At 39.2% G+C, this 14,397-nt stretch overlaps 1 protein-coding gene across 1 annotated transcript in view; it reads right to left on the bottom strand.

Annotated features, from left to right (window-relative positions):
* LOC112235004 (ly6/PLAUR domain-containing protein 1) overlaps nucleotides 1–14,054 on the bottom strand; it is a 42,895-nt gene extending 28,841 nt beyond the window's left edge. The window contains exons 1-2 of the mRNA XM_024403391.2: nucleotides 12,349–14,054; nucleotides 1,395–1,529 (exon numbers count right to left, since the gene is read on the bottom strand). Coding sequence (XP_024259159.1) covers nucleotides 1,395–1,529; nucleotides 12,349–12,397 — 184 coding nt within the window. The 5' untranslated portion in view covers nucleotides 12,398–14,054. The remainder of the gene's footprint in view (nucleotides 1–1,394; nucleotides 1,530–12,348) is intronic.
* Between the last annotated feature and the right edge of the window lie 343 nt (nucleotides 14,055–14,397).

Genomic DNA, 14,397 nt, shown 5'->3' with positions numbered 1-14,397 from the left:
TAGGTGAATGGATGATCGCCGCATGTGTGGTTCCCAACATGAAGCATGGAGGAGGAGGTGTGATGGTGTGGGGATGCTTTGCGTGTGACACTGTCTGTGATTTATTTTGAATTCAAGTTACAGTTAACCAGCATGCCTACTACAGTATTCTGCAGTCATACGCCATCCCATCTGGTTTGCGCTTAGTGGAACTATAATATGTTTTTCAACAGGACAATGACCCAACACACCTCCAGGCTGTGTAAGGGGTACTTGACCAAGAAGGAGAGTGATGGAGTGCTGCATCAGTTGACCTGGCCTCCAAAATCACCCGACCTCAACCCCATTGAGATGGTTTGGGATGAGTTGGACCGCAGAGTGAAGGAAAAGCAGCCAACAAGTGCTCAGCATATGTGGGAACTCCTTCAAGACTGTTGAAAAAGCATTCCAGGTGAAGCTGGTTGATTGAATGCCAAGAGTGTCCAAAGCTGTCATCAAAGCAAAGGGTTGCTACTTTAAAGAATCTAAAATGTAACATATATTTTGATTTGTTTAGGTTACTACATGATTCCGTATGTGTAATTTAATTGTTTTTATGTCTTCATTATTATTCTAACAATGTAGAAAATAGTCAAAATAAAGAAAAACCCTTGAGTGAGTAGGTGTGACCAAACTTTTCACTGGTGCTGTATGTGTAACAAAAAAACAGTAACAACAAAAATGTCAAAACGAAGTTACTTTTGTCTTCTAACGAAGTGGGGGGGGAACTGCATTAATTTTGCCTGTCATCAGAACCATTGACTAAACATGGGCTAATTCATGCTATGCTGATCCAAGATCTGTGAAGTCAGCAAACTATAGAAGTTTAGCAGGCTATCTAGGAGCTCAGGTGAATAGATTGATGCCAGACCCACAGAGTCCAAATTTGTTGAATCATTGTTGTTTCCACATAATTTCCAAAGAATTCAATGTGATTTAAGTTCAATGAACGTGGAAAACTGACTGGATTTTCTATAAGTAATCAACAGAAGGGAATTTAGTCATTTTTCACCCAATTGTTTACCTATATTCATTGACAGGGTGACATTTTTGGTTGAATTCATGTTAGTTGACATCTCAACCAATGTAACTCAAAACTAGACATTTAACTGATGTCTTTGCCAAGTGGGGTAAAGTCCTTCATGTTTGTTTGAATGCATTCAGGTCTTTTTCAAACTCACAGAGCGAATCTCCAACCATTTATGTATTATGTTTATACACGTTACAGATAGAAGGCACCTTGCGGAAAGATCTCGACGCAATCGTCAAGACCAAACAACCCAAAACACACCTTTCTTGGCTCGATTGGCCTACTGTATGCTTCTCACAGAGTAGAAGGGTTGAAGTCAAGTAAGTTCATATCATATGTGGCTTACCGTCTTCCTTCACCAGTACCTCCTTCTGACACATGTCCTGCACGTTGACAGTGCAGTTGACGATGAACTCGGGTGTGGAGCAGTCATTGTGAGTGACCTCTTCACACTGATAACACTGGATCTGCAGTGCCAGCCCTGCAACATACGTGAGAATCACAGGTTTTCCATTGCAAATCTGTTCCTAATTGACTTACCTGTATGAATCTTTTTTTTTTTTAAAGAACTCAAAATACATTACAATTCAATACAAAGGTATAAAGTGAGACATTAGTATACCCATAGACAACGAAATATACTGTGCAAAGAACACATACAGTATGGCATGGTATGGTCAAACTATGAAACAGTTCACAAATATATGTGCAGACATGTCCAAACTATATAACTCATGTGGATCTCAGCCTTATTTTTTCACTACTTCTGCAACTATAGTCCAATCCTGCACTTTGGCACATTTCACCTTTTTTTCCTCTGAAAATATTTTGATATCGGCTAATATGACAAGATTCCTGTTACAACTCCAGCTGCAATTACTGTTGGCTAAGTCATACAGTATAATCATAAAATATGTATTGTAATTCAACAAAACCCTATAACTTGACATCAGCCGACGTGAAACATTCACCTGATGCATTGTGCATGTTGGAGAGTGTGCTCCCCTGACAGAACATCAGATTTCGGACATTTTTTCTTAACAGGCCATTGTGTCCCCCAACAAATCACACGAGCATCAGAAAGCCCTGTCAGACCTTATTCAACTTGAAAATGGACCTGAAAAAAAATCTAAATGTAGCTTATTCACCTTATCTACCAACTATGACCACAGCAAGCAACTTCATCCAGCTACAGTTGAGTAGTGACTGGGTTTCAAATAAAAATGTAAAGGGAACAAGTTGACTGCACAATGAGCACTGCTCCATCATCCAGTGTGCAACAGTATGCCCCATCCAAATGTCACTCATTTTCTGGAGTTCTGCTTTGGTAAACATACATCTTAAACTGTTAATAAGGGCAGACAGTTGGGAAATTGCCATGTCAGGGTACATGGGCATTTTTTCCAGGTACCCAGGGGAAAGTTACACTAATTCAGTCAAACCAGGTTTCAGGGATACATCAAAAACAACATTCTTGGCAGGCAGAGAGAAACATTTGATATGCAGCACAGGAGAGCTCTATTAGCATTAAACTCCCTCTATTGCATGAGCAAAACAAATTATGTTGATGTCATTCAATGTTAAGCAATAGAATGAGACTACCAAACATAATATATTCCCAGTGCATAATAAGTAAATCGGGAGGTGCCTGAGCAAAATGTAAGCATGGTAGTGTTGTGAAATAGGGAGCTCTGAGGTACCGGAACGCATGAGAAAAAAATCACCTTTATAGTAAAGCATTGCATGCATATCATTGCATTTGCGTAGTGGCATAGAGCAGTAGAGTAGAGGCACTGGCAGAAGTTGCACACATGGAGAATATTTTTAGTGGTCAACGGTTTGGGAAAATGTGGCTTTTTATAAATGCATTTCATGCAATTCTACATAATTTTACATGACTGGAGACGTTGGCATAATCTTTTTTAATGACTTGTTCAAAACATGAGAACTCGTAACTGGGAAATCTCTGACTTCTGACTTTAGTGCATTCAAGACAACTGAAAACTCTGGGGAAAAAAGTTGTTTTGAAACTGTCATCCAACATGGAATTCCAAGTCGGGAGCTCAGGCCTCTTTCTAGAGCTCCGACTTTCTAACATGAAGATCACTGACGTCATGATTCAACCTAGTTTTTTCCAGAGTTCCCAGTTGTCATGAAAGCACCATAATACCACACAAATGATGGAAATGACAGGCTACTTGACACTGACATCAATAAAATTGGCCTTGTGTTGAATCCATCAATAGCCTAGGCCTAGGTGTGTGCAGACACACAATGTAGTCTACAATATCAGGAGGAAAATGCTTTCCATCTTTACTGACTCACTCAATGATGCACAGCTCACTCGCTGGTGATGGCCGATGTGCTCGTGCTAAAAGCCTCTCTCTCGCTCTCTCTCCTTTTACTTTATAAAACAATAGGCCTATTTGAAAGTTGATCAAATATTTTGGTAGCCTACAGCAGACAGATTAGAGACATCTCTTTTCAGCAGGAGCCATTTGCTTTCCAACCTGTGTTTTCCAGCAATTGTATTTGAAATATTGTATGCATGCTGTTTTGTATGCATGCTGTTTGTTCACTGACAGATTTGCCGCGCGTTCCCGACTGTAGACTATGCCTTGTTATTGGGGTACACTCTACAGCTAGGCCAACATTTTTTTAAGAAGCTGATGGTCTGTGGCTAAATTATATGCTTTCTCGTGGTGTAGTAATCTATTATAAATCATTTCATTTATTTCTGAACAGACAGCAGTAACTCTATACATTTGGCAAATGTATTTCAATTTATCAGGGGTGCTGCAGCTCCTCCAGAACCCTTCGCACGCACAACAGTTTCACACTCAATTCGTGCAAATATGTACAAAAAGTATTTTTGCAGATTTCGTGCATTTTTGTGCATTTTTGTGCATTTTTGTGCAGCTTAATTAGTGTGAAAAGAAACACATTTTTGAGCGACTTCATTCGTAGGAAAATACATTTTTGGGGGGCAAACTTCGGGACAATTTAAAAAAAATTATTAGAGCAATGTATGATGGGCAATGGTGTCCCACACTGCCTTTTTTTGTGTCCCACTTTTATTTATAAAAAAAAATGTGTCAACAACCCAATATTTTTGATCAACCTGGTTGTCACCAAAATAATTATAATATAATAGCAGCCTTTTGTTGTTGCTTTAAAAAAAAAAATATTCATGCCAATACTGTTTTCTATGCTTGTTTTCACTTGTTAATACTTTGGGATAATGGTGCAATTGGGGTCAGAAAGGCCCCTTTTTCTGTGTAGTCAACAGTAGGCCTACATGATTTTCTTCATAGCGCATTTCATATTTATAATGCATTTAATACAAGGCTTCACTTTATTATGTACATCACACCATTTCTTTCATAATGCATTTTATACAAGGCTATGTGGAGTTTTGCCAGATTGGAGAATAAATAAAGACGTTTCTGTTATTTTTTGTGGTATCGATGAAGCTAATTGATTGGGGAAGGGGGATACATTTTCATTATGGGAAATTATAATACAAACCATAATACACACACACACACTCACTTTTATAACCAACTCTTGACTTTGTATGAATTATCTGTAATTAAATATTTATATGTAGTTGTCATGTATTCATTATCTTTAACTAGTTAAATGTTTGTAGTTTGCATGTTTCAATAATAATTAACATGGTTAAATAGTTGTAAATCTCTGCTTGAATTAGCTTTTGATATATTTGGCATTTTTATACATATTCCATGTTTCCACTGACATAAAGCAATAATTAATCAACACATTACTGTAAATAAATGAACACTACCTGTTATAAAACGGAGGGTGCTGTAAGGAGGGTGCTGTACTGCAGCGCCAGCTGTAGGGTTCGTGCCCAGGCTCTATCGTAACCGGACGCGACCGGGAGGTCCATGGGGCGACTAGGGCTTGGCTGGTAGGGAAATCCTTGTCGCACCAGCGACTCCTGTGGTGGGCTGGGCGCAGTGAGCGCTAACCAAGGTTGCCAGGTGCACGGTGGGCTGGCCTTATGACTTTAATGACTGGTCATAAACTCTCCTTCTGGACCTGCAGTATTGAACAGGAATCTGATGTGTGTAGAGAGATAATCTTGCCAAAACTTCAAACATCAAAAGATTGGAACATTAGTTTTCAAATCCAAACATCTGGAATGATTGGTGAGGACCCAAACAATAAATACTTTCAAAAGTTGATTGTTTTGTGATATTATTATGGACGGAATAACTAAATAACTCTACAAATGTATACGTCCCAGTTATCAGAATGTTGTAAAACGTATATGATTAAATATTAAACTATTTGTGAGAAGATGAAATGTGATTTTAGCCTTCTAAATTCAATAATTGTTTTTATATAAACTTTTGCCAAGTCAGTAACCACACTCAAGTGAACACAGACATTGTTGCAACGTGATGGAACCGCCCTCCAAGGCGAGTGCATAAATGAATGGTATCAACATTTACATTAGACCAGAAAGCATGGAGTGGTGGCTACACATTGAAATGGTTTAGAACCACAAGACCAAAAAATGGTAAGACTCAAACTCTCGAGTGAAGAAGATAAAGACTACATCGCAACATTCAGTCTGCAGCTGTTTAAGTAGTTTAGTCTAGTAAACTCGACCCAAAGAACCCCGCATGTGTTCTCTGATGTATCCAGTCTAACGAACACTCAAAGACAGAAAGCCTACAACAACTGAGGACATGTGACCTCTGGTGGACAACCAGAGACTTACACAACCAGAGACTTAAATCGAACTACTCGCCATAGACGGACGGGAGATTTCAACAGAGAGACGACAAAGACCTACAAGCGTAAATATGTGTTGCATTTCTAAATCCGAATGAGCGGTTGTTAGGGTGCTAAATATCCATATTTATGATGAGCGTATTTCCCACATGTATGTACAATCCCTTTCATTGTGTAACAAGCCGTCATATCGGGTTAGTCCACTAGGGACTTTTCATTGCATTATGTTAGTAATCAATTCAACTTATGTATGTTTGTGTTTATGTATTTCTGTGTGATTATTTAGTTAGTTAGTAAATAAATAATTAAGCCAATTTGTGTATCGCTGAATCAACATTTAGACCAGGGTTTGTGCAGATATCCAAGAATTTTGCGACGTTCAGAATGAGACTGATATGAAGAAATAATGATTAATGGATGACTGGTATGATAACGATATATATATTTTTTTAACCTTTATTTACCGAGGCAAGTCAGTTAAGAACAAATTCTTATTTTCAATGACAGCCTAGGAACAGTGGGTTAACTGCCTGTTCAGGGGCAGAACGACAGATTTGTACGTTGTCAGCTCGGGGATTCCCACTAGGCTACCCTGCCGCCCCAAGATGCATATCAGATATATTCTGATATATTCCTGAGTTAATTCGGGAAATGGTAACTCATTAAGCAAACTTTTTCCATGGTGCCCCAAGTTACTAATGAGTTAATTGTTACATGATTAATTTAATAATGTAATAATTTTAACGTAGTTAATAGATTTGATAAAATAGCCGTCATCACATTAATGGTAGTCACATCACGGCAGAAGCCATCCGGCTGCGGGTTTCACAGCCCTATAATAATGATACAAGTTATATCAGCTTAAAAAGGGTTTATTTAAAAACTATGGCGTATAAGATGTTGAGAATAGTGGCATAGGAGAATCTTAAATGAATTAAATACCCTAACCCTAAGATATGTTCAATGTCAGAAGCAATTTCCAGTGAGAAATGCTTAGTCTGAAGCACTTCGGCTATTGGTTTCACTGCCCTATAATAATGATACACGTTATATCAGCTGAAAAAGGGTTTATTTGCAACATATGGGGTATAATGTGTTGGGAATAGTGGAATAGGAGAGTCTGAAATGAATTAAAACCTCTTGGGGAGGCTGCGAATTTTCGCAGCTTTTTGTTAAAAATCGCGCAACATTTCAGCGCCCTGCTACTCATTCCAGGAATATAGTATATGCATATGATTAGTATGTGTGGATAGAAAACACTCAGACGTTTCTAAAACTGTTTAAATCACGGCTTTGACTATAACATAACGTCTGTTTCATCGAAAAGCGCAGGAAAATCTGATCACTGGAGATGGAAAAAAAAATATCCATGCGCCACTTCCATGAATTGTTAAAGGTGAACCGTATTAAATGAGGCCGAGCTTGCAGTACCTACAGCTTCCACAGGATGTATAAAGTCTCCTCATTTGATTCTGATTTGATTCTTGGTAGATCCGACCAAAGGGAACCGATTCCCTCCGACCACCAACCTGAGGCATTGTCTCTGTGTTTTTCCGGACATTTTTTCCACACGGCCAACTATCGAATTTACATCGCCTCCTGATGATTTTTATAGCTTATTAACGTGTAGTAATACCTAAAGTTGCATTAGAAAGGTATTTCGAAGTGTTTTGTGAAAGTTTATCGTCGACTTTTTAACTTTTAAAAAATGACGTTACGTTATGAAACGCTATTTTTTTCCGTTTATCACACAGTCTTCATAGATCGATATCTAGGCTATATATGGACCGATTTAATCCAAAAAAAGACCCAGTATTGATTATGGGACATCAAGGAGTGCCAAGAAAGATGATGGTCAAAGGTAATGAATGTTTTATATTTTATTGTGCGGTTTGTGTAGCGCCGACTACGCTAATTATTTTTGTTTACATCCTCTACGGGTCTTTTGGGGTGTTACATGCTATCAGATAATAGCTTCTCATGCTTTCGCCGAAAAGCATTTTACAAATCTGACTTGGTGGCTAGATTCACAACGAGTGTAGCTTTAATTCAATACCTTGCATGTGTGTTTTAATGAAAGTTTGAATTTTATCGAAAAACGATCAGTGACGCTCTAAAATATCCGCTGACTACACGCTGATTTGATCCCCCGAGGGAACATCCTCCCTAAGAAGTACCCTAACCTTAAGCTATGTTCAATGTCAGCAGCAATTCAGTGAGATATGCTCAGTCTCAAGCCGTTTATCTATGGGTTTCACTGCCCTATAAAAATACTACAAGTTATATCACTCTGGGGTATAACATTTGGGTAAAGTGTTATAGGAGAGTCTGACATATAACCACTAACTTGAGTTCAGTCTTTGCCAATGAGAACCAAGAGGACCATAATTTCATCCGTCATGACTGGGAAAGGCCTCAATTCTAGGCCATAAGAAATCATTCATCCATCTCATTCGATCAACAGTGATTAATATTACTGGTTTGCATCCTTAAAAAAAGGATAGTTGTGTTTTGCTGCAAAACACACATTATTTGTCTTCCCATATGATGTGGATCATTGACAGGTTATTAGATGAGAAGCTTCAGTAACAAAAGAACACCATGGTTGTAATAACACTTTCAACAGGAAGTTTGCAAATGTGTATCATGACTTTGTTTTGGGTCCACACTGGTAAGTTAACTTATGTAAATGTCTAGTCCCAGAAGATTTTCTTCTGACTTACTGGTCAGGGCAAAGCACTTTCCATTCCGCTTCAGGCAACTTTGATGTAAGGCTTGATCATACCTGCAGTGACTACTTCTATCTGTCACGCCCATTGTTGCTTATCCATTGTTCACTAGATATGTCAATGTAATTACACCCAACACAATGTTGAAAAACAGAATGCTTCCCACCACTAGATCACTTAACTAGACGTGAGCTGGACGTGAGCCCAACACTGCCAACAATATAGCAGAAGAAATTGCAACAGGGACTCTAACCAGGGCTCATACATGGCAAAGTGAGCTCTAACAGCCATTGACGTGAAAGCCTAGTAGGCCTCTGGGTAGAGACAGTAGGCCTGCAATGTTGGCATATGCCTTGTTACAATAGCCTACGTTTATAACATGATTGACATGACCGTAAAAATCATCATGAAACGGCCTTGGAAGTGCCATTAGTGTAAGCAAGCATAATTCATTATTTTACATTAACCTGTTTAACTGCATTGATATAGCTTAATTGATAATTGCAAATACCATGCAGTTGCACCAGGGGAATTTAAACCAAACAGATTTTTGCAGGTCTTCTGTTTCCCCACATTTAATGATGAATTAATTTCCCATAATGGAAATGTATCCCATTTCCCCAATCAAATAACTTCCTCAATACCACAAAAAAAAACGGACAAATACATCCATAACCCCAATTTGGCAACCCTCATAAATCCGACATAGCACCAGTTTCCAAAAGTATTAAGAAAAAACAAGCACAGAAAACCGCATTGGCATGAATAATACATTTTAAAAAACGTAAGGCTACTATTTTATTATAAGTATTTCGTTCACAACCTGGTTGTTAACAATATTGAGTTGTTAACATGTTTTTTTAATATAAATAAATGTGGGACCCAAAAAACCCATTGCAGAACACCATTGCCCAAAACGCATTGCTCCAATAACTTTCAGAAGATTTTTTTCCAAAGTTTGCCCCCCAAAAACGCATTTTTTCTATGAATGAAGTTGCACAAAAATGTGTGTATTTTCCAACAAATTAAGTTGAACAAAAATGTGCGTATTTTCACATGAGTGAAGCGACACAAAACCACATAAAAAGGCACAACATCTGCTGAAATACTTTCTGTGCATATTTGAATGACTTGAGTGTGAGATTGTGTTGTTCTATAAGGAAATAAATAATGACGTGCAAAGCTGGAGAGATGGGAGTTGCCGGCTCATTCGTGTCTATCAGAGCAGAGCGAGGGAGAGAGATCATAGAGCGTGAATCTCGTTTCAGTTCTAAGAGACACAGAGGCACTTCTCATACGGCCACGGCCATGCGTTGGTCTCAAACATATAGTGCATTCGGAAAGTATTCAGACACCTTGACTTTTCCAGATTTTGTAACGTTACAGCCTTGTTTTAAAATTGATCCAATTATTGTATTTCCTCATCAATCTACACACAATACCCCATAATGACAAAGTGAAAACAGATTTTTATACATTTTTGCAAATTCATTTCAAATAAATAACCGAAATACCTTATTTACATAAGTATTCAGACCCTTTGCAATGAGACTTGAAATTGAGCGCAGGTGCATCCTGTTTCCATTGATCATCCTTAAGATGTTTCTACAACTTGATTGGAGTCCACCTGTGGTAAATTCAATTAATTGGACATGATTTGGAACGGCACATACCTGACTATATAAGGTCCCACAGTTGACAGTGCATGTCAGAGCAAAAACCAAGCAATGAGGTCGAAGGAATTGTCCACAGAGCTCCGAGACAGGATTGTGTCGTGGCACATATCTGAGGAAGAGTACCAAAAAATGTCTGCAGCATTGAAGTGCCCAAAAGAAAACAGTGGCCTCCATCATTCTTAAATGAAGGATTTTTAGAACCACCAAGACTCTTCCTAGAGCTGGCCGCCCAGTCAAACTGAGAAATTGTGGGAGAAGGGCCTTGGTCATGGAGGTGACCAGGAACCCGATGGTCATTACGACAGAGCTCCCTCCAGAGTTCCTATGTGGAGATGGGAGAACCTTCTAGAAGGACAACCATCTCTGCAGTACTCCACCAATCAGGCCTTTATGGTAGAGTGGCCAGACGGAAGCCACTCCTCAGTAAAAGGCACATGACAGCCACTTGGACTTTGCCAAAAGGCATCTAAAGACTCTCAGACCATGAGAAACAAGATTCTCTGGTCTGATGAAATCAAGATTGAACTCTTTGGCCTGAATGCCAAGTGTCACATCTGGAGGAAACCTGGCACCATCCCTATGGTGAAGCATGGTGGTGGCAGCATCATGCTGTGGGGATGTTTTTCAGAGGCAGGGACTGGGAGACTACTCAGGATCGAGGCAAAGATGAACGGAGCAAAGTATAGAGAGATCCTTGATGAAAAGCATTCAGTACCTCAGACTGGGGTGAAGGTTCACCTTCCAACAACCCTAAGCACACAGCCAAGACAACGCAGGGGTGGCTTCGGGACAAGTCTCTGAATATCCTTGAGTGGCCCAGCCAGAGCCCATACTTGAACCCGATAAGAACTTCTCTGAAGATGACTGAAAATAGCTGTGCGTTGACGCTGCCCATCCAACCTCACAGAGCTTGAGAGGATCTGCAGAGAAGAATGGGAGGAAACTCCCCAAATACTAGTGTGCCAAGCTTGTAGCGTCATACCCAAGAAGACTCAATGATGTAATTGCTGCCAAAGGTGCTTCAAGAAACTACTAAGAGTCTGAATACTTATGTAAATGTGATATTTTCGTTTCTTTCCCCCAGTTTTTTCTTCAAAAATTTTCGAATTTTTTGCTTTGTCATGGAGTATTGTGTGTATTGTGTGTAAACTGATGAGGGGAAAAAATATATTTTAGAATAAGGCTGTAACATAACAAAATGTGGAAAAAGTAAAGGGGTCTGAATACTTTCCGAATGCACAGTATGTTTGATACCAACGCATGGCCGTGGCTGTGTGAGAAGCGCGTCTGTGTCTCTCAGAACGAGATTCAAGTTCTGTACTTTCCGAATGCACTGTAGGTTACAATGTTGCGCAAACCTTAAGAGCATTCGACCCAACCTGAATCAACTCGGGGTCTTTAGGATACCCAATTAAGAGGCAATTCAAATTAACTTTATTCGCTTTTATTATATATTCACATGTATATATTTTTTATGATTATTTTTCATGCCATGAGAGGTACTGGATCCGGCCAAATAGGTCCTGGAACGAAACAGTCCAAAAATGAGAGACGCCGGATCCTGTTCCAGCAGCATCTGGCACAAATTAAGTATTCTCAAACGGGTAAGTGTAGTAGGCTACAAGGAATGTGTGATAATATAAGCATCAATACGCACTAACGGGTACCGGTTGCATACACTCCTTTGTCAAAATTATTTCGAACAGTGTTTCCATCTGTAAGCAGGCTTGTCTCATTCTCTTGACCTCCACACACTGGTGTAAAGATAATAATTTTGCGTTCCCACGTCAACAGTGCCAAACCGTGCGTAAAGACGCAGAAGGAAAAATCACAGAGAAGTAAAAACTTCCGAAAATGTTATCAACTTTCCCCCCCCCTTTCAAATTAACCAAATTGCTTGCGCACCAGGGTAACCTACTGGCAATCTGTGACCCACCCTGAGTTTATCTTCCTCTCCAGATATTGTTAGAGCGTTAAAACAATTAGTAAAACAAAACACGTTATTAATACTATGCCTACTCCATTTAGACGCATATCGTCTGGTATTACACATAATTTAGGTAGACTATCCATTGCATTCCAAAACGGCTTGCAGCGTTACAGTTAACAAATCCCGTCGGTAACATACCTGCTTTGAGGATAAACCAGAACAAAGTTGTATAAGTAAGCAGCCGCATTCTTTCGATGGTGTCGCTTGGGAAGGACACATTAGACCTGGTGATGTTGCGAGCAGTGCACAGTCCATTTATGGATCCGACGAACGTCCATGGTAGCCTCCTAAACGTTCAGTGCTGCGTACCTCTGATTCGACAGTGAGACCAGCCACGGCACTTGCCAGAGATAACTGGGAGGGGAGTGGCGGTCGCAAGTGTACAGTGTGATATGATTATGTGTTTAATCCAAAAATGTTATGATTTTAATCAGATTTCCAGTGCTAAAAAAGTAATCTATAACCAGGGGCGGACTGGGACAAAAATTCAGCCCTGGCATTTTAGTCACATCAGCGTGACACATTTCAATTGATCTATTCTGACTGAGTGACTGACAGAGTCAGAACAGGTATCACTCTCTTTGATGATTGCATTTGTGACTCACAACCTGGATTTGGTCTTATGTAGCAAAATGTGAAATTGTGTTTTTATTTTATTTTTTACATTGGATTACAAAATGGTATATCATACATTGCATTTGAGAAACAATGGAAAATAATTCCGCTTTGAAAGTCGATCAACTTGTAAACCCACTATTGAGAAAATCGCCTTTTAATGTTTTGGTATCTAGTGAAGAGCTCTTCTTTGTCTACAGACATTCAGCACCTTAAGCTTTAGCTTTAGCCCCACCCACCTCGTTTTGCTCTCAGAGTGTACACTTGATGCTCTGGCCGATGATTTGTTTACCTCTGGATAACATGAAAACAGCCTAACCAGCTCAGCTGGCAAGAATTTCATTACGCTTTTTTGCAGACGTTTACTGACACCGGCCATATTCTACGGGTGTTGTACGCACGTCAAGTAATGTTAGCTAACGAGCCAGCCAGCTAAAGTTAGCTAGTTAAACAACAATGAACAAAGTTCCAACACTGCCTAACATAAGGCGCTAACTAAAAAAGAAAACGGCTCTTGGAAACAAATCATAACGTTAGCTCGCTAGCTAACAATACACTTTAGCTTGAAATTAAACCACTTTCTGTCAAAATTAGAAACACAACATATCTTAAAATATAGCTAGCGTAGCTAACGCTAGACTATCTTACCTGTATACTGTACATCAACATGCATCATGGACGCGTGTCCCTCTCACGTTTCTAAAACTGTTTGAATCATGTCTGTGAGTATAACAGAACTTATGTAGCAGGCAAAACCCAGAGGACTAACCATTCAGAATTATTTATTTTTGAGGTCGCTGTCTGTTCAATAAATTCTCATGGGGCAATGATATTTCTTAGGCACTTGTTTCCAGTTCCTACCGCTTCCACTGGATGTCACCAGTATTTGGAATTTGGTTGAGGTTATTCCTTTGTGCAATGAAGAAGTACGGCCATCTTGGAAAATGGTAACGCTGTTGAGAGTTGGGCAAGACCTGAAAAGTAGCGTTAGTTTCCTCTCGTCCTCTTTTGAAAACAGATAGACCAGTCTTCAATTTGATCGATTATTAACGTTTAAAAATACCTAAAGTTGTATTACAAAAGTATTTCGAAAATGTTTTGGCAAAGTTTACAGGTAACTTTTGAGATATTTTGTAGTGACTTTGCGCAAACTGGAAGCTGTTAATTTCTGGATCAAACGCGCCAAATAATATTAGAGTGCCAACGAAAAAACAAAAGAAGCTCGTCAAAGGTAAGGCATGATTTATATTTATTTATTTATATTTTATTTTATTTCTGCATTTTGTGTAGCGCCTGCAGGCTTGAAATATTATTTCTCTCTTTGTTTACTGCTGTGCTATCATCAGATAATAGCTTCTTATGCTTTCGCCCAAAAGCCTTTTTGAAATCTGACATGTTGGCTGGATTCACAACGAGTGTAGCTTTAATTTGCTATCTTGCATGTGTGATTTAATGAAAGTTTGAATTTTATAGAATTTTATTTGAATCTGGCGCTCTGCATTTTCCCTTGCAATTGGCCAAGTGGGACATTTGTGTCCCCCTATCCCAGAGAGGTTGTTAACCAAGAAGGCT

This window comes from Oncorhynchus tshawytscha, linkage group LG03, assembly GCF_018296145.1.
Source record: "Oncorhynchus tshawytscha isolate Ot180627B linkage group LG03, Otsh_v2.0, whole genome shotgun sequence".
NCBI classification, from domain to species: Eukaryota; Metazoa; Chordata; class Actinopteri; order Salmoniformes; family Salmonidae; genus Oncorhynchus; species Oncorhynchus tshawytscha.
This window is presented reverse-complemented; position numbering and strand designations above follow the sequence as displayed.